At 44.9% G+C, this 26,450-nt stretch overlaps 1 protein-coding gene across 3 annotated transcripts in view; it reads left to right on the top strand.

Moving 5' to 3' along the window:
• LOC126259208 (zwei Ig domain protein zig-8-like) overlaps window positions 1-26,450 on the top strand; it is a 173,906-nt gene that overhangs the window by 124,829 nt on the left and 22,627 nt on the right. For 2 of the 3 annotated variants that reach the window (XM_049955803.1, XM_049955802.1), the window contains exons 3-5: window positions 3,206-3,416; window positions 16,665-16,792; window positions 25,066-25,234. In XM_049955803.1, coding sequence (XP_049811760.1) covers window positions 3,206-3,416; window positions 16,665-16,792; window positions 25,066-25,234 — 508 coding nt within the window. Of the gene's footprint in view, window positions 1-3,205; window positions 3,417-16,664; window positions 16,793-25,065; window positions 25,244-26,450 lie in introns of all 3 variants that reach the window. The other variant, XM_049955801.1, reaches the window with a different exon arrangement.

Raw genomic sequence — 26,450 nt, forward strand, 5'->3', positions numbered from 1 at the left:
GTCTTCAGCGATGAGGGTCGCTTCTGCCTTGGTGCCAATGATGGTCGTATGCGTGTTTGGCGCCGTGCAGGTGAGTGCCACAATCAGGACTGCATACGACCGAGGCACACAGGGCCAACACCCGGCATCATGGTGTGGGGAGCGATCTCCTACACTGGCCGTACACCACTGGTGATCGTCGAGGGGACACTGAATAGTGCACGGTACATCCAAACCGTCATCGAACCCATCGTTCTACCATTCCTAGACCGGCAAGAGAACTTGCTGTTCCAACAGGACAATGCACGTCCGCATGTATCCCGTGCCACCCAACGTGCTCTAGAAGGTGTAAGTCAACTACCCTGGCCAGCAAGATCTCCGGATCTGTCCCCCATTGAGCATGTTTGGGACTGGATGAAGCGTCGTCTCACGCGGTCTGCACGTCCAGCACGAACGCTGGTCCAACTGAGGCGCCAGGTGGAAATGGCATGGCAAGCCGTTCCACAGGACTACATCCAGCATCTCTACGATCGTCTCCATGGGAGAATAGCAGCCTGCATTGCTGCGAAAGGTGGATATACACTGTACTAGTGCCGACATTGTGCATGCTCTGTTGCCTGTGTCTATGTGCCTGTAGTTCTGTCAGTGTGATCATGTGATGTATCTGACCCCAGGAATGTGTCAATAAAGTTTCCCCTTCCTGGGACAATGAATTCACGGTGTTCTTATTTCAATTTCCAGGAGTGTATATCAGTAGAAGTGTCTCGCCGAAAGCAGTCAGGTCATCGTAAGAGAAATATAATTATGATGCCCAATTTTTGATTTGAGGGCAAAAACGTGTTTTTGCAGCCAAAAACTTTATTTTCTTACTAAATAAAAATTAAGTAAATAAAAACAGCGACAGCACCCTAATTTAGAGATAAGTTAGGAGTATTAGAAGATTGCAACATGTTTATTTATATTCATTTAATATGGAGAAACTGGAAAAATGGATAATAGTCTACCTAAAAATATGAATTATAAGTAAGCTATTGAAGATGGAAATCATGTTCATAAGTGAAAATATAACAAAATATACTTTAAATTCATTTATAATAGGTGCACAAAATGTTGAAAATTGTGAATTTTGTATGTAAACTACATTAAATGTCACACTTAGCTCACAGTAGGACACAAAGGGTTTAAATAGGAGACAGCCATCTTGAATCGGGAGAGAGTTATCTCAGGTCTAGTTGAGGCAGTGCGAGGATGGCGAATTTTTTTTTTTTTAATTATTGAGTTTCGGACTTGTAGTTTTTCGTCAAGCTTCATGGTCTCGACTTAGAGTATTTTGCTTGTTGACGAGCGTTCGCGGACGAGGAATTTTTTAGCGACACTCACCACCTGTACGCTGAACTTGTAGAAATTTGCCGAGTTTATTTCAAGACTTAGGATATTTTCGAGGTAGTTCGGACTTGGAACACTTTACGTGAACTTGACTGTTTCTGTCGATATACTAAGACAGTGGACCTGAACTTCCGAAACTTTTTGCCGAGATTCGTCGAGTGAACTTTGATATTTTCTTCGTGAGAAGAAGCTGAACTAGTTTCGTGTTGAAGTACACTCGCGTACTTGGATTTTATTTTGTGGTGTTGGACACAGTTAACTAGTGATTTAATGATAAGTAAGCCAGTGGGGACTTGTGTTTCGGTCGTATAAATAGTTTCATAATATCGACCTTCCTTTAGTGATGTATTCGGACCACTAACTGTGCGTTTACGATCACTATTTCAGAAGTTAAGCCCTTGGTGTCTAAATCTGATTTTATTGATACAGTACCATTTCGTGTCAAAGATAAAAATAAACCTGTTTATTAAGGGAAACATATCGTGTAAGTGTGTTGGAGTTTTAGTCAGTAACCCCAACGCGCACTTTATATAAATACTATTGAACTTTATTGACTACAAACAGTGGGTTCATATCAGTCTTGGTGCTGACATTAATAGATGAAGCCCGACCATACACTGGGGAGGTTCTCTGTTTAGTGTTACGGGTGTAACAGTGGCTCCATTGTTTTGTGCACTGGGCATTGTTCGTGCGTAATGCACGTGGGGCTCAGAGCAAAATTATGTACTTCGCAGACTGAACGAACGGTGAACAAGAGACAGTTGGCGAACTCTAATTCTTTCTTTGTATTATCATAACCCAACTTAAGACTGTAATTTGGCACCGTCATTCACAGCCCAGCTGCACTATACACATAATCGATCTAACTGATACACTGAGCAGCAAGCGAAGGCGAATCGTCCTAAACCGAAGTCGATGATTCGCCTTCCCTTGCTATAAAGGATACCGCATACAAAAAATTCATGTCACCCATTCTTGAACACTACTCGAGCGTTTGGGATCCGTCCCAAGTCGGATGAGAGGAGGACATGGAAGTAATTTGGAGGGGTACGTAGATCTGTTACCGTAGGTTTGATCTGCACACGAGAATTACCGACACACTCTGTAACTTGCAGACTGCCGGTTATAGAACAAGCTGCAGAACGATCCCACTGCCACAAAAAAAGGTTCAGATGGCTCTGAGCACTATGCGGCTTAACTTATGAGGTCATCAGTCGCCTAGAACTGAGAACTAATCAAACCTAACTAACCTAAGGACGGCACATACATACATGCCCGAGGCAGATTCGAACCTGCGAACGTAGCTGTCGCGCGGTTCCAGACTGCTGCGCCTAGGACCACTCGGCCACTCCGGCCGGCAAACTGTTTTACATTCGTAAATAACCAGGAAATGTGTCTTGAAACTCTCGCAGTTGTTTGTACAACATGTTGAATTCACCTCGTTCAGCTGTCTCAAAATTAATACTTTGTATACAGCATGATGGTAGTTCCCGCAACAGTTCATATTTCATAGAAATATATCCTGCCAGAAGCGTTTTCTGAGTCAGCGTTGGATCAGATACCTCCGCAGTGAGAGCAATCAATACGCCTTTGGCGACTGGCATCGATGCTCCAATATGCCCACCAAGCGTGCAATTACTCGGCACTAGGTACGTCCGTTACGGCCGTAGCCTAAGGAATGACTCGGGGCTTGCACTACAGGACGTCTCAGTGCTTCATCGTAAAGTGCTTCGCCAACTGAGTGACCAACAGTTTGTGAGTCCCTTTGCAGCCTGATGTCCATTTTGCTGGAAGATTGTTTGCAGCTAGTTACAAGTGACCAGCAGCACGTTGTCGGCAGGTGTCATGGGTGCGGCACCGGGATATCCACCTGCTGACGGTGGGCCGCTTCACCTACACGAGCGACCAGCGCTTCCAGGCGATGCACTCGCCGCAGACGGAGGACTGGATGCTGCAGATCCGGTACCCGCAGATCCGCGACTCGGGCGTCTACGAGTGCCAGGTCAGCACGACGCCACCCATCGGACATTCCATGTACCTCTCCGTCGTCGGTAAGCTTCTACCTGTAACCTAATAGAAACCACGCGCTTAGAAAAAATTATAATTACTACTAAATAAAAACTTCCAAATGGTGTATTGATTATATGACAAAATTATACCACCGCTATCAGTCAACATTGCTGGATGCATTAGAAATACAGGGCGAATCACTTAAAGCTTTCACAGCAAATCTTGCGGAAATGGAAATTGATAGTCATGTAGGTTTACACAGAATGGATTTGGTAGTCAAGGACTCGTAATGTTAGCCAATTAACAGATTGTCAGAATATTCAGAGAGTGTATTATTGTGCAAAATAATGTTTTTTTAATGTCAGTGGTATTTTTTTAGGTATCTAGTTCGAAGCACCGCCTTATCGTAGCACTGTCCGTGTGGGCGGGAGAGTTTGTGTGCTCCAAGGAAGCTGAGAGCTATATCGGCGGTAGCGTAGTTACTAGCAGTTCCAACTTAGCCGGGAAGGGTGTCAGCAGAGGAGCCTGACAAAGTGTGCCTCACAAAGGCCCGTCTTATAGCCTATATCCTATATATCCTATTCCCTACCCTCTCCTCAGTCACTATTCCTTTTCTTTCTCTAATTACCTTAACACACCACTGCCTTGTGGTTGGTCTCGGGAGGGATGAAGGCTAAGGGAGAAAACCCTGAAAGAAAATCTGGAGTGGGGTCCCAAAGGCGGTTGGAAGGCGTACTACGTCCCCTTCCGGCAGCTCCTACAACCGAAGTGATACCAGACGTATTGACTTCCCTTTCCTCTGGATATTATCATTTAGGTCGAGAGGGAGACCGTGATGATTGGGCAACTCAAGTGTCTTCATATTTATCGCTCAGGCGTGTAGCATCCTGGAGAGGACACTTCAGCGACATCCAAGGACTTGGGCACAACACGGGAAGAGGCAGTTACCGGTTATAAGATCTGTCTGATTGGCGTTAGACTCGAGCGCCAGGGGCGACTTCTGGCGGTGGGAGAGATCATTGCATCTCATTGGACAGCTACCGCCCGCCTCAAGCTGGGCAGCCCCCAGCCAATAAGGTGCTGTCCCGCCACTATCCGCCTGCTTCACGGGGTGTGTGGAGCTTAGAAGTAATCTTTGACAAGCGGGTTGATATAGTACACCTACCAACAACAAAAATTAAATAATAAAGGAATCACTATTTCGTATTGCCACCTGAAATGTTAGGATCATGTGTGCAAGGTACATTGACGATGCCCAAGAGGTTGATTTCATAAGTAAGACTGCCGTAATTGACAGAGAGCTCCATAGTTTTAATGTTTACATCGCGAGACTGCAGGAGACGCGGCTTCCAGACGCGGGCTCTATCAGGGAGGGTAATTACACATTCTTCTGGTAGGGGAAGTTTCAAGACGAGCCAAGACCTCATGGCGTAAGATTTGCTGTTAAAGACAACCTCATGGACTGTACTGTGCCACCATCCGGTGGAACAGAGTGAATTATTGCTTTGAAAATATGCTCCTCAAGCGGCACTGTCAACATCCTAAATGTGTACGCTCCCACCTTATCATCCTGCATGGAAGAGAAGGATATGTTTCATTATTTACTCAGCGACAGAATAGCCAAGGTACCTAGCACCGAGACACTGTATATTCTAGGGGACTTTAATGCTAGAGTTGGATCCGATAATGACATATGGCCGAATTGCCTGGGTCATCATGGGGTGCGAAAAATGAATGAAAATGGCCAGAGACTGCTTGAAGTTTGCTGCTTTTATGGACTCTGTATTACAAACACATATTTACAGCTTAAGGATCAGCACAAGGTGGAGACACCCGCGCTCTCATCACTGGAATCAACTTGACTTAGTCATAGCTAGGGGTACTGGTCTCAAAAATGTGCTACTGACACGAAGTTATCATAGTGCTGATTGCAACAGCTTCCATCTCCGCTGTCTCCGGAAGATCCTTCAGATCTTTCATCGTGCAAGCACAACCAGCTTCTTTGCACTCCTGAGTCATCGACCTCAAAGATGGTTGGGACATGTCAGGCGCATGGATTCTGAACGGATACCGAAACAACTGCTGTACGGAGAACTTCAGGAGGGTGTGAGACCAGTGGGACTACCGCATCTTCGTTTCAAGGATGTCTGCAAGAGAGATCTGACCAAGACCAGACTCAATCCAAGTCGCTGGGAAAGCATTGCAGATGACCGTGTCAAGTGGCGAGTAACTGTGCGCAACGGCGTCAAGCTCTCAGAGGACGAACGCACACAGGAATAAATCAGGAAGAGGACAAAGCGAAGAGACAGAGCGGCTTCTGTTCGAAGTCCCTCAAATTTCACATGTCCAAACTGCAGTAGGGACTGCCACTCTTGAGTGGGACTTTTTAGCCACAGTAGACGCTGCAGACTCTGAACCAAGCATGCTACACCATCGTCCCTCAAGGATGGACGGATGCCATTTTTATCTAGTTCGAATATCGCCATGTTTTGAAAATTCCTCACACCGACATTTGTTTGTGCTATTCAACCTGCATTGCTGCTAGGTATGGTTGCTTACAGTGTGCGACTTACTAGTCAGTTAGTGTAAGACACTCCATGCAGTAGCTCGTGAGTCGATGGTGGGACTTACCAATACAGAAAAAGCGAACATGCTCATGGCGTGCACATTGAGGCTCACTCCTACGAAATGTCACCACACTAAACCGAGAGGTCATCCCCGTATCAACACAGATCATGTTCATGACACACAAAGAAAGCAGGATTTTGCCAGTAATTTTGAAAGTGCTCTCCCAGGAAACGTGCAAGCAGAAAGGAATGTTGATAAGAAATGGGCAAAACTCTTGGGTGCAATCTACAACTCAGCAGTATTGGCCTATGGAATAAAAGGAAAAAGAAATAAGGACTGGTACGAGCAAAATCTGGAAGAAATGGAACCAGCCACTAAGACTAAACGGAAAGCCCTGCTTGCTTACAAAAGAAACCCAAATGAAAGAACTCGAGATGACCTACGAAAAGCAAAGAACAGGGCACAGCAAACATCCAGGAGATGCGCAAATAACTACTGGCTGAATTTATGTACAGGTATACAGAAAGCGGCCAATTCTGGGGATGTTAAGGCAATGTACGATGGTATTAAGAACTCAATTGGACCAACTGTCAGAAAAACAGCTCCTCTGAAGTCCAAGACGGGTGAAGTCATTACTGATGAAGGCAAACAAATGGAACGCTGGGTTGAACACTACCTCGAGTTGTATGCAGCCGAGAATGAAGTTAGGAAGGATGCATGTGACGCCATCAAACAAATGCCAGTTATGGAAGAACTAGATGCAATGTCTACTATGGAAGAACTTAGTAGAGAAATAGATTCTCTTGCTAACGGAAAGGCCCTAGGTGAAGATGGGATCCCTGTAGAGGTTATTAAGTTTAACAAGTCTGTACTTCTCAAACATTTATCTTCACTTATCACAACCAGCTGGGAAGAAGGTTATGTCCTGATGAGTATGCGGAATTCGACGATAGTTACTCTATATAAACAGAAAGGGAACAGACGTGACTGTAACAATTAGCGAGGCATTTCATTACTAAGTGTAGCCGGGAAAGCTTATGCAAGAGTCATCCTAATGCGATTACAAATCTTAGCTTCCAGAATCTACCCAGAAACTCAGTGTGGCTTCAGGCCCGGCCGATCAACCGTAGATATGATCTTCTTCTTAAGACAGCTACAAGAGAATAGTCGTGAGCAGCAGAGGCCACTTTATATTGCTTTCATTGACCTTGTTAAAGCGTCTGATGTAGTGAGCAGAAATGGGCTTTTCAAACTGGTTGGATGCCCACCTAAACTACTACAGATAATTATCTCTTTCCATAAGAAAACACAAGCAACAATCTGCTTCAACGGCAAAACATCAGAGGCATTCCCTGTTAATAGCGGTGTGAAACAGGGGTGTGTGTTAGCTCCTACATTATTTGGGATTTTCTTTTTCCTTTTGCTCAGATTTGCCTTTGAAGACTGTGAGGAGGGAGTGTACCTACATACGAGGTCTGATGGAAATCTTTTCAACATTTCTCGCCTCAAGGCCAAGACCAAAGTAAATACAGTGGATTGTTATATACGGACGATGCAGCTCTAGTAGCGAACACAGAAGATGAGCTGCAGTATATAATCAACAAATTATCAAATGCCTGTGAAAAATTTGGTCTACTCATCAGCCTTCAAAAGACTAAGATCATGGCGCAGAGCACTACCAATCTTCCATCCATCAGCATTGATGGCAATCCTCTCCACGCAGTTGATGACTCTACCTACATGGGATTTACAATATGCAGCAACTTGTCCATGGACACTGAAATTACTAACAGAATCGCAAAGGCATCATCTGTCATGGCTAGATTGAAAAACAGAGTATGGGACAACAGACTGCTTACCACAAAAACTAAATTAAAAGTCTACAACGCTTGTGTTATAAGCACCCTTCTCTACAGCTGTGAGACATGGACAACTCTTTCTACGCATGAATCTCGTCTCAACAGCTTCCATCTCCGCTGTCTCCGGAAGATCCTTCAGATCTTTCATCGTGCAAGCACAACCAGCTTCTTTGCACTCCTGAGTCATCGACCTCAAAGATGGTTGGGACATGTCAGGCGCATGGATTCTGAACGGATACCGAAACAACTGCTGTACGGAGAACTTCAGGAGGGTGTGAGACCAGTGGGACTACCGCATCTTCGTTTCAAGGATGTCTGCAAGAGAGATCTGACCAAGACCAGACTCAATCCAAGTCGCTGGGAAAGCATTGCAGATGACCGTGTCAAGTGGCGAGTAACTGTGCGCAACGGCGTCAAGCTCTCAGAGGACGAACGCACACAGGAATAAATCAGGAAGAGGACAAAGCGAAGAGACAGAGCGGCTTCTGTTCGAAGTCCCTCAAATTTCACATGTCCAAACTGCAGTAGGGACTGCCACTCTTGAGTGGGACTTTTTAGCCACAGCAGACGCTGCAGACTCTGAACCAAGCATGCTACACCATCGTCCCTCAAGGATGGACGGATGCCATTTTTATCTAGTTCGAATATCGCCATGTTTTGAAAATTCCTCACACCGACATTTGTTTGTGCTATTCAACCTGCATTGCTGCTGGGTATGTTTGCTTACAGTGTGCGACTTACTAGTCAGTTAGTGTAAGACACTCCATGCAGTAGCTCGTGAGTCGATGGTGGGACTTACCAATACAGAAAAAGCGAACATGCTCATGGTGTGCACATTGTGTAGGAAAAATGCAGTTCGTTCTTGTACAGTATACGTGGCAAGGTATCCCAATAGACCTCAACCATCAATACAATTACACACATCAAAAAAAGTTTTGGATCACCCCGGTTCCCAGAACTCCTGAACACAGACGTTGACTGTGGATACTGTATCACAGACACAGTCCCTTTGACTGTTCAGAGATGTTACTAAACCCATTATATGATGTAAACAACCATGCATGAGCAGAGCCTATTTCACGGATGCGGTCCGATAGCCAATCAGATACAGTCATTTCACCAGGAAGGACGTACACGGCTCGTGTTGTCTGTAGATCAACCATGTCTAGACGGTCAATACCGCAATTCGACAGCGTTCGCATTGTTACTTTGTACCAAGAAGGGCTCTCAACAAGGGTAGTGTCCAGCGATGTTGTTCGGACATAGAGAAGATATAGACAGACAGGAACTGTCGATAACATGATTCTCTCAGGCCGCCCAGGGGCTACTACTGCAGTGGATGACCGCTACCTACGGATTATGGCTCGGGGGAACCCTGAGAGTAACGCCACCATGACGAATAATGCTTTTCGTGCAGCCACAGGACGTCGTGTTACGAATCACACAGTGCGCAGTAGGGTGCATGATGCGCAACTCCACTCCCGACGTCCATGGCGACGTCCATCTTTGCAACCACGACACCATGCAGCGCGGCACAGGTGTCCAACAACATGCCGAATAGACCGCTCAGGATTTTCATCGCACGCTCTACACCAATGAATGTCGCAGATCCCTTCAAGCAGACAATCGTCGGAGATGTGTGAGGCAACCCGGTCAGTCTGAACGCCTTAGACACACTGTCCAGCGAGTGCAGCAAAGTTAAGGTTCCCTTCTGTTTTGGGGTGGCATTATGTGAGGCAGACGTACGCCGCTGGTGGTCATGGAAGGCGCCGTAACGTGAATGCCATCCTCCGACCGATAGTACAACCATATCGGCATTATATTGGCGAGGCATTCGTCTTCATTGACGACAATTCGCGCCCCCACCGTACACATGTTGTGACTGACTTCCTTCAGAATAACAATATCGCTAGACTAGGGTGTCCAACATGTTCTAGAGATATGAACCCTGTCGAACATGCCTGGGATGGGTTGGAAAGTGCTGTTTATGGACGACGTGACCCACCAGCCACTCTGAGTGATGTACGCCGAATCGCTGTTCAGGAGTGGGACAATCTGGACCAACAGTGCCTTGATGAACTCGGGGGTAGTATGCCACGACGAATACAGGCATGCATCAATGCGAGAGGACGTGCTACTGGGTATTAGAGGTACCGGTGTATACAGCAGTCTGCACCACCACCACCTCTGAAGGTCTCGCTGTATCGTGGTACAACATGCAGTGTGCAGTTTTCATGAGCAATATAAAGGGCGAAATAATGTTTATGTAGATCGCTATTCCAATTTTCTCTACAGGTTCCTGAACTCTCTGAACCGAGGTAACGCAAAACATTTTGATGTTTGTATTTATCAACTTATTCAACCAGTTACGCAAAATTGATAGTGTAACACCTACACAACGCCGGCCAGTGTGGCGGTCCGTTTCTAGGCGCTTCAGTCTGGAACCGCGCGACCGCTACGGGCACAGGCTCGAATCCTGCCTCGGGCACGGATGTGTGTGCTGTCCTTATTTTAGTTAGATTTAAGTAGTTCTAAGTTCCAGGGAACTGATGACCTGAGATGTAAAGTCCCTTAGTACTCAGAGCCATTTTTGAACCTACACAACGTAACAAAATCGAACAAGTTACACAAAAAACAGGGAATTAATGTTCTTGCTGCTGTTGCAGTTGATCAGCACCATAGGACCCGCGCAGTCGCACGAGGAATTGGCATGAGTCAGGCAAGCGTCCTTCGTAATCTCCATCGGCATAGGTACCATCCTATCACATCTCTCTCCATCAAGAGCTGCATGGAAACGATTATGAGAATCGTGTTAACTTCTGTAGACGAGTATTAAGACAGGATACTCCAGATGTATCACATATATTGTTTAATGATGAAGCCACATTTACCAATCGCGTCCAGGTAAACAGACGAAACATGCACTATTGGTCTGTTGACAATGCCCGGTAGTTTCGTCAGGTAGAACGTCAGCGGCCGTGAAGTGTAAAATCGTGGTGACAGATAGCAAATAATCAGCTCATAGGCCCGCTTTTCATAGATGGAACACTGAATGCGAACAAGTAGTGCAGCCTCCTAACAGATGATCTTCCACGGATGCTATAATACGTTGCTCTGCAGAGTAGGAGAAACCTGTGGTACCGACATGATGGCTGTCCAGCTTATAGTGCATGAAGTACTACAGCATGTCAACACCAATTATTTCCAAATCTTTGGAATGGACGAAGGTGACCTATACCTTGGCCGCCCCTTTCCCCGAATTTGCCGCCTCTAGACTTTTTCAGTGGGGAAATCTGAAAGACTCTGTCTACAAGGACACACCAGCTACACCCGATGATATGGAACGACGTATTGCTGCAGCCTGCTCGGATATCACCGCTGAAATCCTAGAACGTGTGCTGCAGTCGTTCGATGGCTGACTGGAAGCGTATATTGCAGCTGTCCGTGGTCATTTTGAACACGACCTGTGATGGTTAAATGTCTCGTTACTGGTCACAATGCACACAACTAGCGTATGCGTTAGTGTTGTTCGTTAGTGCTTGTTACCACAGGTATTGTACAAGTATCGGTTTGGAAACTGTTGAGAATACGATATTTCGTAAACGACTCGCTCTAGAATCCTATAACAAACACCACTGCTATTCTAATTTACCCTACATTTAGTTTATTAGTGTCAACAGAGGTGGATCCATTTAAAAAATTGCACGTTTGCAAAAAAACAACACTTCCTAAGTATTATTACAATCTATCGACTGGCTAACAAAAAAATGGTTCAAATGGCTCTGAGCACTGTGGAACTAAGCTACTAAGGTCATCAGTCCCCTAGAACTTAGAACTACTTAAACCTAACCAACCTAAGGACATCACACACATCCATGCCCGAGGCCGGATTCGAGCCAGCGACCGTAGCGGTCACGCGGTTCCAAACTGACGCGCTTAGAACCGCACGGCCACACCGGCCGGCTGACTGGCTAACAATACGAGCCCCCGACTACCAATCCATTCTGTGAAAATCGCACATCAATAGCAGTTTCCATTTCCGCAATATTTCCTGTGCAACTTTTAGATGATTCGCTCTGCATATACTCACTTAGAATTGCCATAAGGATTAATTTTCCTATGACAGTCGTATCATCGATCTGTAAGTGAAACCGAGTTAGTGCACGCGCGTCCCAACATTCACACAAGAAGTAATTTAGATACAAAACCAACTTTTATCATTAATTTTATTTATTGGTTCATAAAGCATGGAGTATAGGGATATGTACTGAGTGGCATGTCAGGTAAATGGCATCCACGGATTTCTTGGCACATACGTAGGCTTTTCTTCAAATTTCCCATGACATTTTTGCATGAATATGGCCGAATTTAGCTAACACAGCGATGAATTGCCTCCTTCAAGGTGTGCGTGGTTGTGGTGTTGTTGGGGTAAATCTTATACTTCAAAAAACCCCATGATCTGGGCGGCGAATTCTGGTCACCAAAATCAGAGATTACACGGACAGGAAATGACTCATGCTGTGATTTGTTTCTCGGGATGTACGGCATGTGGTACCAATCGTTGAAGCCACGTGTTGTCTAGATCCATGTCTTGCAATTTAAGCACAAAAACTGGCTTACCATGTAACTATAGAGAAAAACAATTAACTTTTATTGCCTGACCAATCGTATTTTCGAAGAAGAATGGTCCGATGATCCCTAAAGCCCAGAATCAGCACCAAACAGTGACAGGTCTTGGATGCATTTGTTTAATCATCAATCATTCGTGGATTTTCTAAACCCTAAAAACGACAATTTAATCCATGAACCAAGCCAACGAGATGAAAATAATCCATATCGCTGAAGATGATTTTGTTCGAAAAATCAACATCAACTTGTTGTTCTACAATGCGTTCAACGAACTCTGTTCGCTGCGCTTGATCATTAGGCTCGAGTTCTTGAGTCAGTTGAATTTTGTTAGCATGAGGTTTCAAATGATTCGTGAGAATACGCCATATGTCCAGCTCTTGACTACGGCGCCGAATTCGTATTCCTGGTCTCTGAACAAAACACTCACGGACTGCTTCCGTGATTTGTACTGAACGACTTGAAGAGAGATCACTGATTCATTCAGTCTCCCTGAGTTTTTTATTAATATTTTCACAGTTGATGAATTTAAATCACTATTCCGGCTGTCTTTTTCTCTTTTAATACTATCAGCACTTTGCCGCACAAATGGCGCATGGTTCAAACCTTGCATGGGAATTGGGACACGCTTAATTCTTTAGCTGGAGAGCAAAGTGAAGATGACAATAGGGTGTATGCTTGCTTTGTTAAGATCAAAACAAGTTACTAAGTGATACTGGAAGCTTGAGAATGTAGCTGCGATTGAGAGACAGTAGCATGAGAATGAATAACTGCAGTATTAACAAAATGTTTGATCCATGGAACGGTGTGTGACAGAGGCTTTCCATTTTGAAGTTTCTGCCGCTAGAAAAAGATAACCAAGAGAACTCGCTCATTACATTTTCCCTTCGATTCTGCATTGTACGGTAATGAGATGTTTCGTTACCACCAACATGGCCCGCCGCAGCTCTATCGTAGGGATGTACGAGAACACCTGGATCAAAATGTACCAGCCTAGTAGTCAGGTGAGAGGACCTGTCGAGTTTCCTGTACCCTCTCCTGACTTCACGGTCCTCTGTTTTTCCTTATGTGGTACAGTGAAAGATGAAGTGGAAGACGTAAACCATGTAACCTGAACACCTTTTCGATTGAAATTCAAACAGTATACGCACATAGCCCACTGAACAGTTCAATGAGAGCTGTACGGTCTGTCACGTTCGTACACAGCAATGTATTGTTGCTGAAGGGTAACAATTTGAACACTTCCCTTACCCCGATTTGGAATGTTTAGTTTTACCAGAAAGGACGCATGTATGTACGAAAGTGAATTTCTATGTCAGTTCAAATTGTGTAAATATTTTTACATGTAAACTGTTTTTATATTTCCTCAAGAACCTTCTGCTTGCTGTTTCTGTAGCATAGTTATTTCACATTGAACAGTTTTACAGAATAACATTACATAACAGAAAGTAAACTCATTTTTAAAATAATGATATAGGTTTCAACATGTTCATAGTTCAGTCTTTGCTACGAAAATGTGCAATAAGAAATTGTCCATTGAGTCATTCCTTAGGTTACGCTTCTGTAGAATTCACATTACACTTTCTTTCACGTAATGTTTTATGTCAAAATATTACCATACGCTTTAAGATTTACATGTTGGAATCTTGTGTAAATTTGCGTACGTAATCCCGTATGTAGAGTCGCGGGGCGAGTTGCTCTCTCTCACTAAATTATACAACCAGTCCAACTACCTGGATAGGTTTCAGGTTGTCTGCCCCTTCACTCTGCGATGGTAGACACTTGTATAGCCGATGATAGCGGCGTTGATTAAAAGTCAGCTAAATAGCCACCGCCACTTTCGCGATACCCACACACACACACATATATATATATTCCTGGAAATTGAAATAAGAACACCGTGAATTCATTGTCCCAGGAAGGGGAAACTTTATTGACACATTCCTGGGGTCAGATACATCACATGATCACACTGACAGAACCACAGGCACATAGACACAGGCAACAGAGCATGCACAATGTCGGCACTAGTACAGTGTATATCCACCTTTCGCAGCAATGCAGGCTGCTATTCTCCCATGGAGACGATCGTAGAGATGCTGGATGTAGTCCTGTGGAACGGCTTGCCATGCCATTTCCACCTGGCGCCTCAGTTGGACCAGCGTTCGTGCTGGACGTGCAGACCGCGTGAGACGACGCTTCATCCAGTCCCAAACATGCTCAATGGGGGACAGATCCGGAGATCTTGCTGGCCAGGGTAGTTGACTTACACCTTCTAGAGCACGTTGGGTGGCACGGGATACATGCGGACGTGCATTGTCCTGTTGGAACAGCAAGTTCCCTTGCCGGTCTAGGAATGGTAGAACGATGGGTTCGATGACGGTTTGGATGTACCGTGCACTATTCAGTGTCCCCTCGACGATCACCAGTGGTGTACGGCCAGTATAGGAGATCGCTCCCCACACCATGATGCCGGGTGTTGCCCTGTGTGCCTCGGTCGTATGCAGTCCTGATTGTGGCGCTCACCTGCACGGCGCCAAACACGCATACGACCATCATTGGCACCAAGGCAGAGGCGACTCTCATCGCTGAAGACGACACGTCTCCATTCGTCCCTCCATTCACGCCTGTCGCGACACCACTGGAGGCGGGCTGCACGATGTTGGGGCGTGAGCCTAAGACGGCCTAACGGTGTGCGGGACCGTAGCCCAGCTTCATGGAGACGGTTGCGAATGGTCCTCGCCGATACCCCAGGAGCAACAGTGTCCCTAATTTGCTGGGAAGTGGCGGTGCGGTCCCCTACGGCACTGCGTAGGATCCTACGGTCTTGGCGTGCATCCGTGCGTCGCTGCGGTCCGGTCCCAGGTCGACGGGCACGTGCACCTTCCGCCGACCACTGGCGACAACATCGATGTACTGTGGAGACCTCACGCCCCACGTGTTGAGCAATTCGGCGGTACGTCCACCCGGCCTCCCGCATGCCCACTATACGCCCTCGCTCAAAGTCCGTCAACTGCACATACGGTTCACGTCCACGCTGTCGCGGCATGCTACCAGTGTTAAAGACTGCGATGGAGCTCCGTATGCCACGGCAAACTGGCTGACACTGACGGCGGCCAACACCGCGGTTCCTGGTGTGTCCGCTGTGCCGTGCGTGTGATCATTGCTTGTACAGCCCTCTCGCAGTGTCCGGAGCAAGTATGGTGGGTCTGACACACCGGTGTCAATGTGTTCTTTTTTCCATTTCCAGGAGTGTATATATGCTGGTCCATTGATCGTGACCGGGCCAAATATCTCACGAAATAAGCGTCAAACGAAAAACCTTCAAAGAACGAAACTTGTCTAGTTTGAAGGGGGAAACCAGATGGCGCTATGGTTGGCCCGCTAGATGGCGCTGCCCTAGGTCAGGCGGATATCAACTGCGTCTTTTTAAATAGGAAACCCCATTTTTATTACATATTCTTGTAGTGCGTAAAGATATATGAATGTTTTTAGTTCAACCACTTTCTTCGCTTTGAGATAGATGGCGCAGTAATAGTCACAAACGTATAAGTACGTGGTATCACGTAACATTTCGCCATCTAACCTTCCGATTTTTGTAGGACGAAGTTTACAAAGAAAAAGTAAACATGAGAGATGAATTCATCGTTCGGATTATGAATAGTGCTGCTATCAGAAAACAACATAATGACCACCTCTGAGCACTACATGTCGTGTTGTTGTTACAATTCGGAAGTGTTATGTTGTCAGAGATGGAATTTATGAAAATCAACTTTGTTTGGGCTTCGTTCTAACGGCTGTATCTCCGTAACCAAAAAAAAGTATGTATGTAATTTTTTCCGAATTAGTCTATACTACCACCTCCCAAAACATTTACTAATTCTCCTGATAAACGCCAATAAGGACATCAGAAAGCTCTGCTCTTTCCACAAAAATCCCATTGCCTCTGAAATTCCAATTATTTACTCTTCATATTCTGCTCTGCATGACTGCTATATTTTATTCTGCTGCCCTGTTGCCTTCTTGATATTTCAATTAATAGTGCATTTTGCTAAACGGAATCAATAATTGCGGGCGACTGATGTACTAGTGGTACGGTGCTTAGTAGTACAGTCAGCTGCAGTGCATTACTCGCATGGTCGGCGTGTCGCTTGTCGGAGTACTGAGACTACATTCACAGCAGGTGCTGTCAGCGGGGGTCGTTGCTTGACCGGTGATCAACGTCCACTGTTGCAGAGCCGGTGACGACCATCCTGGGGGAGCCGCACATGTACATCTACCGGGGCAGCACCATCAACCTCACCTGCATCGTTCAGCACAGCCCCGAGCCGCCGCCCGCCATCATCTGGACGCACGACGGCCAGGTGCGTTCCCCATCCCCTATCCCCCGACCCTAATCATGTTACGATCTCTGCCACTGTCCAGACTGGGAAGTGCCGCTTCAATGCATCTCTTGCACTCAGCTCACTGTGGCAGTGGTGGTGTGAATAAAAGGCATGTGCCTGGCATGTGCCTATCATTCCACCTGAAGGGAATGGTCGTCATTATTTTAATACTGCTCAGATCAGGAGAAGGAATAAATCCTTTGGTAAGTTTCCATTCCACTCGTTCAGTGTTAAAAATACGATGGTTTACGGGGATTCAGCCAAAATTCCGACAGAATTAGCAACTTATTTTTGTGTGAATTGTTAACCTATTCTCATTCGAAGAAGCATCACCGTTTATGAGTAACGGCCACATTTCTCTTGTTGGCTGGTTTAATTGTACTTCCTGTGCCAAAACTGTAATTTGCACAAACTCATCTCACAGCGACAGAATTCTGAAACACAGTGCCTTATTAAACAAGTAATGGGCAATCAAAGAGCCCAATAGTACACGAAAAACCCTATACTGTCGGTTTGCAGTAGCATAAGAAGCTTCATCTTTATTTTTATACTAGGAAACTCTTCTTTCACTAGCTGTCGATAACTCTTAAAAAATTACAGTGACTGGTGCGAAAAAAATAAATAAATAAATAAAAAGAGAAGTGTAACTACTGCTATATCGCCATAGATAAGAAAGTTCCATATGTTTACGAATTGGCTAAATACTCTCCTCCTTGTGTGCTATCATACGCCAAACTGTCGTTTCGATGTCTGGTGCGGTTTAGGAGATACGAGAGACGTTGTGAATATTTCATAATCGCGGGCATCAGGTCGGGAGTGAGCGCGCTACATAAGATCCATTTTCTCGAGATCGGAGGAAGATAGAGACTTCCTCCCAAGTCTAAAGAAAAATTCAACATGTTAGCTAAATTTAGTATACAGCAACATATGCTGTAATACGCACCAAACGCAAAATCATAGCGACCCCTATTTTCCATTGCAAATGTTTCGAACTTTGCGTAGCGTCTTAATAAAATGCGTATACCACAATAAGTATAACCATTAGCGAGATTATGGGCACTTGAGCACGAAGCTGACATGTAACGCTACAAGCAAAGTAAACATGAAATATTTTTAAAGAATAGTATCTGCAAAATTGTTTGAGAAAGATTACAATGTGCGTGCGCTTCGTTACTGTCAGCGCAGAGCTTCGCCAACCGGCTTATGTGTAAGTGTCTCAATATGCGTTGGACCCGCGCGACGCGTGCGGAATGTGTCCGTCGCGCTGTAGTGAGTGTAGTGTCACGTCACAAGTGCTATACGCGTCCAAATTTGCGCTTAGCCTAGAGTTCTTGCTCCTGCCTGGCGTAGAGTCTCAAAGAATGGCGAGAGAGCAGATATGCTATTTGACGGAAGTCTTCCGATTTTTGCGCATTTATGGCGACTAAGAACTAGATTAGGAGCGACGGTGCAAAAAGAAATTGAAAACGTAGAGTAGATATGTACAGTAATTTTTTACTCGTTCCTCGAGCTCCCAAGAAAATGCAAAGTACAATTAACATAAAGATAAGTTCTGGAAAGAGACATTGTTGTAAGTTTGTTTCTTCAAGAATGGAGATTTTATTAAACAAATCTTATTTGAAATTAAATCACAGAAAGTAATAGTTCTTGACTCTTATAGAAATATACAAAAACGAATAGCTTTTGGAGGTATACATCTTGTGGTCAATACAGTACCTTGAAAAACTTTTCTTGTTGGACTTCTTCAGCCATGTAAGACTTTTAAAAGGCATTTTAGTACTCATGAGGCATTTTAGTACTCATGGACTACAAAAAAAATTATTTACTTTCGCAGTCGCAATTTCGGTGTTATGGACATCGTCAGGTGGTATATGGCAGAAGTTGAAAGATGAAGCACAAGATTTGGTACGTAGAGAATCCGCAGCAGAGAGGCACGATATTTAATTTAGAGCGATCCGCAAACCACCAGCGCGATCCTCCACTCTGCAGTGTTGGCGTTCCTAACGCGCAGCTGCTCGCCGACGGACAGTTTCTGCCAACATCCAATGACTGGAACTCTTGCTCTGACTGGCCCTACCACATATAATGAGTCCCCAAATACAATAATCCCGTACACCTGAATTTTAAAATCCCGAAATCGGCCGTGGTTTGAATGAATATTATAACAACAATTAATTAAAAAATAAATAACAGGTGGTATATACGCTTACTGAATGAAACTAATGCACCACATATAAGGTACTAAATTTCAGAAATCCCAGAAACATTGCATCACATACACATTTAGAACTCTAAATATTTTGCAACATGTATATATGTTGTTGTCGTATCTCAGCCTTTTAACTAAGAAGTACATGAATAATGGTAACAAAACCGACAGTTGTATTGTAATACAATGTCGTTTATTTTTTTTAACACACGCTACTAGTTTCGACACCAAATGGTGTCATCTTCAGGTCCCTCCATATGGAATCACACGTAACAGGATAGAAAAGTATGAGAACACAGACCACCTAAATGATATTTTACGACTACATTGTGTTTATTTGTGTAGTATTCGGCTGTGACTTAGTTGCGATTGATATACTGCTACATAATGAATGACTTCAACTGCTCTTTTTATTTTTGTTTTGTATGTTCGGTTGCATCCTGTTAATTAATAACTGGAAGTGGGTTCAGTGTTTATTTTCTTTTGCACAAAACGTCTTTTGGGTGCATAGTTTGGTTTTACTCTGGTGTACCGCTATCACAGTATACTTTACGTGTGCCGAGTTCTAAGATGTGAATTATGCGTATCGTCTAGAGGGTATATACACTCCTGGAAATGGAAAAAAGAACACATTGACACCGGTGTGTCAGACCCACCATACTTGCTCCGGACACTGCGAGAGGGCTGTACAAGCAATGATCACACGCACGGCACAGCGGACACACCAGGAACCGCGGTGTTGGCCGTCGAATGGCGCTAGCTGCGCAGCATTTGTGCACCGCCGCCGTCAGTGTCAGCCAGTTTGCCGTGGCATACGGAGCTCCATCGCAGTCTTTAACACTGGTAGCATGCCGCGACAGCGTGGACGTGAACCGTATGTGCAGTTGACGGACTTTGAGCGAGGGCGTATAGTGGGTATGCGGGAGGCCGGGTGGACGTACCGCCGAATTGCTCAACACGTGGGGCGTGAGGTCTCCACAGTACATCGATGTTGTCGCCAGTGGTCGGCGGAAGGTGCACGTGCCCGTCGACCTGGGACCGGACCGCAGCGACGCACGGATGCACGCCAAGACCGTAGGATCCTACGCAGTGCCGTAGGGGACCGCACCGCCACTTCCCAGCAAATTAGGGACACTGTTGCTCCTGGGGTATCGGCGAGGACCATTCGCAACCGTCTCCATGAAGCTGGGCTACGGTCCCGCACACCGTTAGGCCGTCTTCCGCTCACGCCCCAACATCGTGCAGCCCGCCTCCAGTGGTGTCGCGACAGGCGTGAATGGAGGGACGAATGGAGACGTGTCGTCTTCAGCGATGAGAGTCGCTTCTGCCTTGGTGCCAATGATGGTCGTATGCGTGTTTGGCGCCGTGCAGGTGAGCGCCACAATCAGGACTGCATACGACCGAGGCACACAGGGCCAACACCCGGCATCATGGTGTGGGGAGCGATCTCCTACACTGGCCGTACACCACTGGTGATCGTCGAGGGGACACTGAATAGTGCACGGTACATCCAAACCGTCATCGAACCCATCGTTCTACCATTCCTAGACCGGCAAGGGAAGTTGCTGTTCCAACAGGACAATGCACGTCCGCATGTATCCCGTGCCACCCAACGTGCTCTAGAAGGTGTAAGTCAACTACCCTGGCCAGCAAGATCTCCGGATCTGTCCCCCATTGAGCATGTTTGGGACTGGATGAAGCGTCGTCTCACGCGGTCTGCACGTCCAGCACGAACGCTGGTCCAACTGAGGCGCCAGGTGGAAATGGCATGGCAAGCCGTTCCACAGGACTACATCCAGCATCTCTACGATCGTCTCCATGGGAGAATAGCAGCCTGCATTGCTGCGAAAGGTGGATATACACTGTACTAGTGCCGACATTGTGCATGCTCTGTTGCCTGTGTCTATGTGCCTGTGGTTCTGTCAGTGTGATCATGTGATGTATCTGACCCCAGGAATGTGTCAATAAAGTTTCCCCTTCCTGGGACAATGAATTCACGGCGTTCTTATTTCAATTTCCAGGAGTGTAGATGCGCTCGACGTTTGTCAAGTTTGCTTAAATTATCATCTGGGTTCCCATTCTTATAGAATCTTCGGAGTTTATTCTCTTGTTCTTGTGTAGTAATTCGTACCTGTTCTCGTTTTTATTCTGCTGGATATCCATATGGACGTTTAAAAATGGTTCATATGGTTCTGAGCACTATGGGACTTAATATCCGAGGTCATCAGTCCCCTAGAACTTAGAACTACTTAAACCTAACTAACCTAAGGACATCACACACATCCATGCCCGAGGCAGGATTCGAACCTGCGACCGTAGTAGTCGCGTGGTTCCCGACTGAAGCGCCTAGAACCGCTCGTCCACCGCGGCCGGCGGACGTTTAAAGGTTAATGGTCTTGTATGTGTAGTTGCACATAACTACTGGTTTTGCTCATCGACTTTTACTATGTTACTCTTTATAGCCTACTGTTACATGTAAAGAGCGCATTTGGCACACGAGATGTTCTTCGGCGTTAGTTCGTCGTTCGTCGACATGTATGTTCTATGCTACTTTTAACCCTGTGGGTACATATTGACGGCGGATGTTACTAATGTTGGCAACATTGTTTTAGGTCCAATAGATTTCTTGGAATTAGTAGGAACTTTGGCTACATGCATTGTTGTTTCTTTGGAGATATTGCCTCCAGGGACTTTTACATTTACAAGTTACATATTTGCTAAGTTAGCGTCGTGGACCTTACGGATATGAATGAGTTGCTGTAGGGTAATATCAGTGGAGTACTTGTCTATTCGTATAACATTAGATTGTGTTTTACAGTGTCTATGTTTTTGATGTCATTAGAGTGTTTTCTATTATGTCGGCGGGTTTGTTTTTTTCGAGTGAACGTTTGTTCATTAGATTTGTGTAGCATTTTTCCACTCCACCCATGTGATATTAAGTTATCAGTTTGTTTCGTTTTCTTGTTATTTGTGCACCTCATATTTGTAGGTGTTCCAGACAGGGATGTACGTGGCTTCGATTGCTTTGCTGGTGTAGTTCATTGTAACTGGATTAAAAAAATTGCAATATAAGTTAGATACTGAATTTTGTTTTGTGTGGATAACAGTAGTATATTTTTATCATGTAATTTTATGATGTGATTTTATCCTCCTTTTTAGTCATACGGTATGATTTACGTTGTCTGTGCTCTCATAACTTCTATCATGTTATATGTGTTTCCATATGCATTTGTTCTCGAAACTGGTAGCATGTGTTAAAAATAATAAACGACGTTGGATTCCAATACAGATGTTGGTTTTGTCATCACTATAGAAGTACTTCATGTCCAGCAGCTGTCCCACTTCCCTTGAGGATTACCAGAGTTGTAAGTAACGTGTAAGAATATAGCAACATTAAACGAGCGCAAGGTTCATGTACACCGCGAAAAGCGTATAAATTACGTAAATTATTACTAAGGTTAGCGTCTTTAAATAAAACACGACACACAACTATTCTTGTAGACTGTTCCAATGATAACAGAGGCAGCTGGAGTGAAAATATATTCGCAGGATGTATTTTCTGTGCTCTTTTATGGATCACATTTTCCAGAGTAAAGAGTTTTAATCATACTGTCATAACATCATTTTTGCATTTCTTGACAGATCTCAGCATTATTTTTAATGATATAATTATGTGGTGTGGCGGATGACACAGGAAAGTGGTTTATAACGGTATGATGAAACGGCACGTACGTTTTTGTCCTTTGATCATGCTGCATTGTACAACATTCCACTAGAACCATTGAACAGACCTTTTCGTTAACTCCAACCCAATTTTTATGTACAGTAAACGTTTATTTTCCTGAGAAGCTTGTTTTGCCTTTGCAGTTCTTCTATTTATTTGTTTTTCGTTCCTTCACTTACCAGTTAACACGATTCCCAAATATCTGTATTGTGCAATCTGTTCAGTTCGACATTGTGCTGTTTTCACTTTCATGTGATACACTCTCATCGCCTTATTTTCCTTCGGTTGATATTGATTCCGTACTCTTACAGTCATTAGTCATTCCTCAAGTTGTGCGTGCACTGTGGGTATCAATATGAAGAAAGTTGATGAGGTTTGTGTGTGTGTGTATGTGTGTGAATTCCTCATGGACCAAACTGCTGAGGTCATCTGTCTCTAGACTTACGCACTAGTTAAACTAACTTAAGCTAAGAACAACACACACACACCCATGCCCAAGGGAGGACTCGAACCCCCGGCGGGAGAGGCCGCACTATCCGTGACATGGGGCCTCTAACCACGCGGCTACTCCGCGCGGCCTGTTGAGGTTTCCGGGGTCATTTGTTGACTTATTGCCTTTTGGCTTCTTTCACGGGTTCTTAAACCAACGTTTGGCGATTTTTCTAACGTTTCGCCAGCAAAAGTGACTCTCTGCATCAAAGCTTCATGTTTCAATGCTGGTGGCCGACTGGATTCGAGCTCGTTGCCACATACTATATTTTTTTGTTGCGCTCACGACTGACGGATTCTCCCTGATTATCTCGGCTGTGGCTTTCCCCTTGCTATCTGCAAAGCAGTCGTTCGCTGCAGCATGGAAATCGAGGATCCGTCCCACTTGAGGCTTTCCTCTTTCTTATCGAAGCTGTTGCCATGTTTGCGAATTTCTGTTGCTACATACGGACCGATATGTGAGAAAATGTCAAATCATGAGCTGGGTCAGAAGAAAGGGGCAGGACGAATATGTGAGCCGCACCTTCTCACATGCAAGACGGAACACCTGGAAAGCGCTGTGAAGGACAGTGGGTCTGCCGCAGTTGCGCAAGAAGTATCACAAAACTTAACACTTTGCGAGGTGACGCGTCGGAAGAAGGAATTTAGGTATGCCCTTTCTGCCTCAGACCGGAACTGTCTTATATTGCCCAGACGTGGGGCCAAGACTATCCGCAAACCGACCAAGAAGATCGAAGAGTGTCGGCGAAGTGCAGAAGAGACCCATTTGCAACGTCAGGAATGTATTGCATGCCATGTACAGTTATAAGGTGTATGTTCGAATGACGGGACGACCCAACAACACGACGATCACCGAAAATGAATGGTGTTGCAGGCTTGGACATGTGGAGAAATTGGCGATGACGGAGAATGCGCTGTTTGATACCGACCAAACAACAAAATTTGCCGACAGGGAAATTCTCGTTGTAGAGAAAGCTACCACGCTTGCTTGTTCAGGAATCCTACAGAAATCCACAATCATAACAACAGCTTCGACAAGAAATAGGACGGCCTAACCTTGAACAGGTCCTGGATTCCCGTGCTACAGTGAACAGGCATCGCAGGTAGTAAGGGGAGAACCACAGCGGTAATGACCAAGTAAAAGCCCTCAGACTATGGCGCGAAAGCTATACATAAATTGCGGTCGCGAGCTCGACTCCAGTCAACTACTAGCAACAGACGGTGGAGCTTTCTCAATGCTAGCCACTGGAGTTGGCGAAACGTCAGAATAATCGTCAAACGAACGTCGGCTGTAGAACTCGAGACAGAATCCAACAGGCGTCACTACGAAGAAAATTCAAATTTTTATGAGAACAATTTGTATGTCTCATCCGTGTTTCATCGTTGTATGCCTTCGTTGATGTATTTTGCTCGGGTTATGTACAAAGTTCCGCTGAAAGGGACTTTCTGCAAACGAATACTGGATAGGTACATGGTATGAGAGGTCATTCTTCTTTCTTCGGGAAAAAGACATTTGCATCGGTTCACAAGATGTCTAAGAATATATCCAGAAATCTACTCTATGCTTGTGTGTGCTACTCAACCTGATGACAAAGGAGCAGCAGAGAAATACATTCCACTGTGAATAATTTTCCCACTCTATTACTAACTATTGTTGCAGCTGTGCAATCCATAATGGTATTACTAGCTCTTGGGAGATCATTCAACACTATTTTGCTTCTTGGTATGCATCAACAGAGAAAAGCATTACCTCGGTGGCTCGGTTAGATATTGAATGTGGAGCGTTACACAGACCCTTTTGTAACTACTGACTTGTGCCTCGTGTCGCAGGAGATCAACTATGACTCGGAACGCGGCGGGGTGTCCGTCATCACGGAGAAGGGCGACTTCACGACGAGCTACCTGCTCATACAGCGTGCGGACGCACCAGACTCTGGGACCTACACGTGCAGCCCCTCCAACGCCAACACCAAGAGCGTCGCCGTGCACGTGCTCAACGGTGAGTCTGGTACGTTCAACGCGTTTCATCCCTCCACATTGTAAGTAGCCAAAACTTGTATGAAAAGGGTTTCATCACATCTTTCGGTTACAGTTCCCCTTAGACCGTCTATTACCGTTCAAATTTTTCTTTTTTAATTTTTCGCAATCCACTTCCATGCAATGTGGTCCTCCATAGCCGCACAAAAAATTTTCTCAGTTTCATATCAAGAGCCGTTATCAAACTTGGGCTATATTCGCCTCTGACGGTTCTACATTATCTAGGTTCCTGCATTGCAGTTTCTTGCCATTTTCCCATTGCTTACTACACTATTTTAAGGTCAACAAATTCATTGCAAATTCATTACAATTCAAAATAAAACTGGTCCAAAGTCGTATATTCTGCTTTTCGCGGCAGCCCAATCTAAACAGAAGGGATATCACGAGTAAAATAAGAGAAACGAGTGTAAACATCGGCCGCATTGTTCAAGACAGCATGCAGAAAAGTCCTGGAAAGTATCAGCACTTTATAGCTTTACAAATGAAAATTAAAAGATGTTCGTTTCAGAATGTTATCAAATATTAGTATTTCGTATCAGAATAATATGAAAAGTGATCTGAATCTTTTCCTCGTATATTTCTTGCTGTGGATGAGTTTAAGTACCGAGACCCCCTGCCTTCATTCAGTAATGCCATTGATTTTTAATTTTGAAGTAATCCGACCTTTTTCTTTCTCAAAATTTTATTTCTTCAGATGAGGCCTGGTTCAGCTAGCAAGAGTATGTTAACATACAAAATACACGCCGTAATGTAAGACAAAGTCCACCTCACACATCACTTGTGTAATGAATATATGCGTTTTGGCCAGCAATTTCCGGAACATTTTAATTTTTCCACACGGCACCAGTCTGTCTACTTTTATCTTTGTTCGATTAACTTAAGCTAAAATCAGTTCTTAGTGACTGACTCGTGTTCTTAATTGCTTCTTTAACCAGAAAAAAGAGCGATGTGGAATACTTGTCCAGACACTGCCTCTCATTCAACACTAGAGTACACCGTATTCACATCCGGTCATACTTAGGTTCTCCGCAGTATCTTGAAATCGCAAAAGGAAAATGCCTAAATAGTTCGTTTGCAAGGGACGTGACCGATGTTTGTGTAGTTTAGGTCTATGGTCCGAATCTAATGAGGCCATCGTCGGCGAAACGGTATGTGTTGCACTCCCTAAGTTGTTTTTT

Source organism: Schistocerca nitens, chromosome 5 (genome assembly GCF_023898315.1).
Source record: "Schistocerca nitens isolate TAMUIC-IGC-003100 chromosome 5, iqSchNite1.1, whole genome shotgun sequence".
Lineage (NCBI taxonomy): Eukaryota > Metazoa > Arthropoda > Insecta > Orthoptera > Acrididae > Schistocerca > Schistocerca nitens.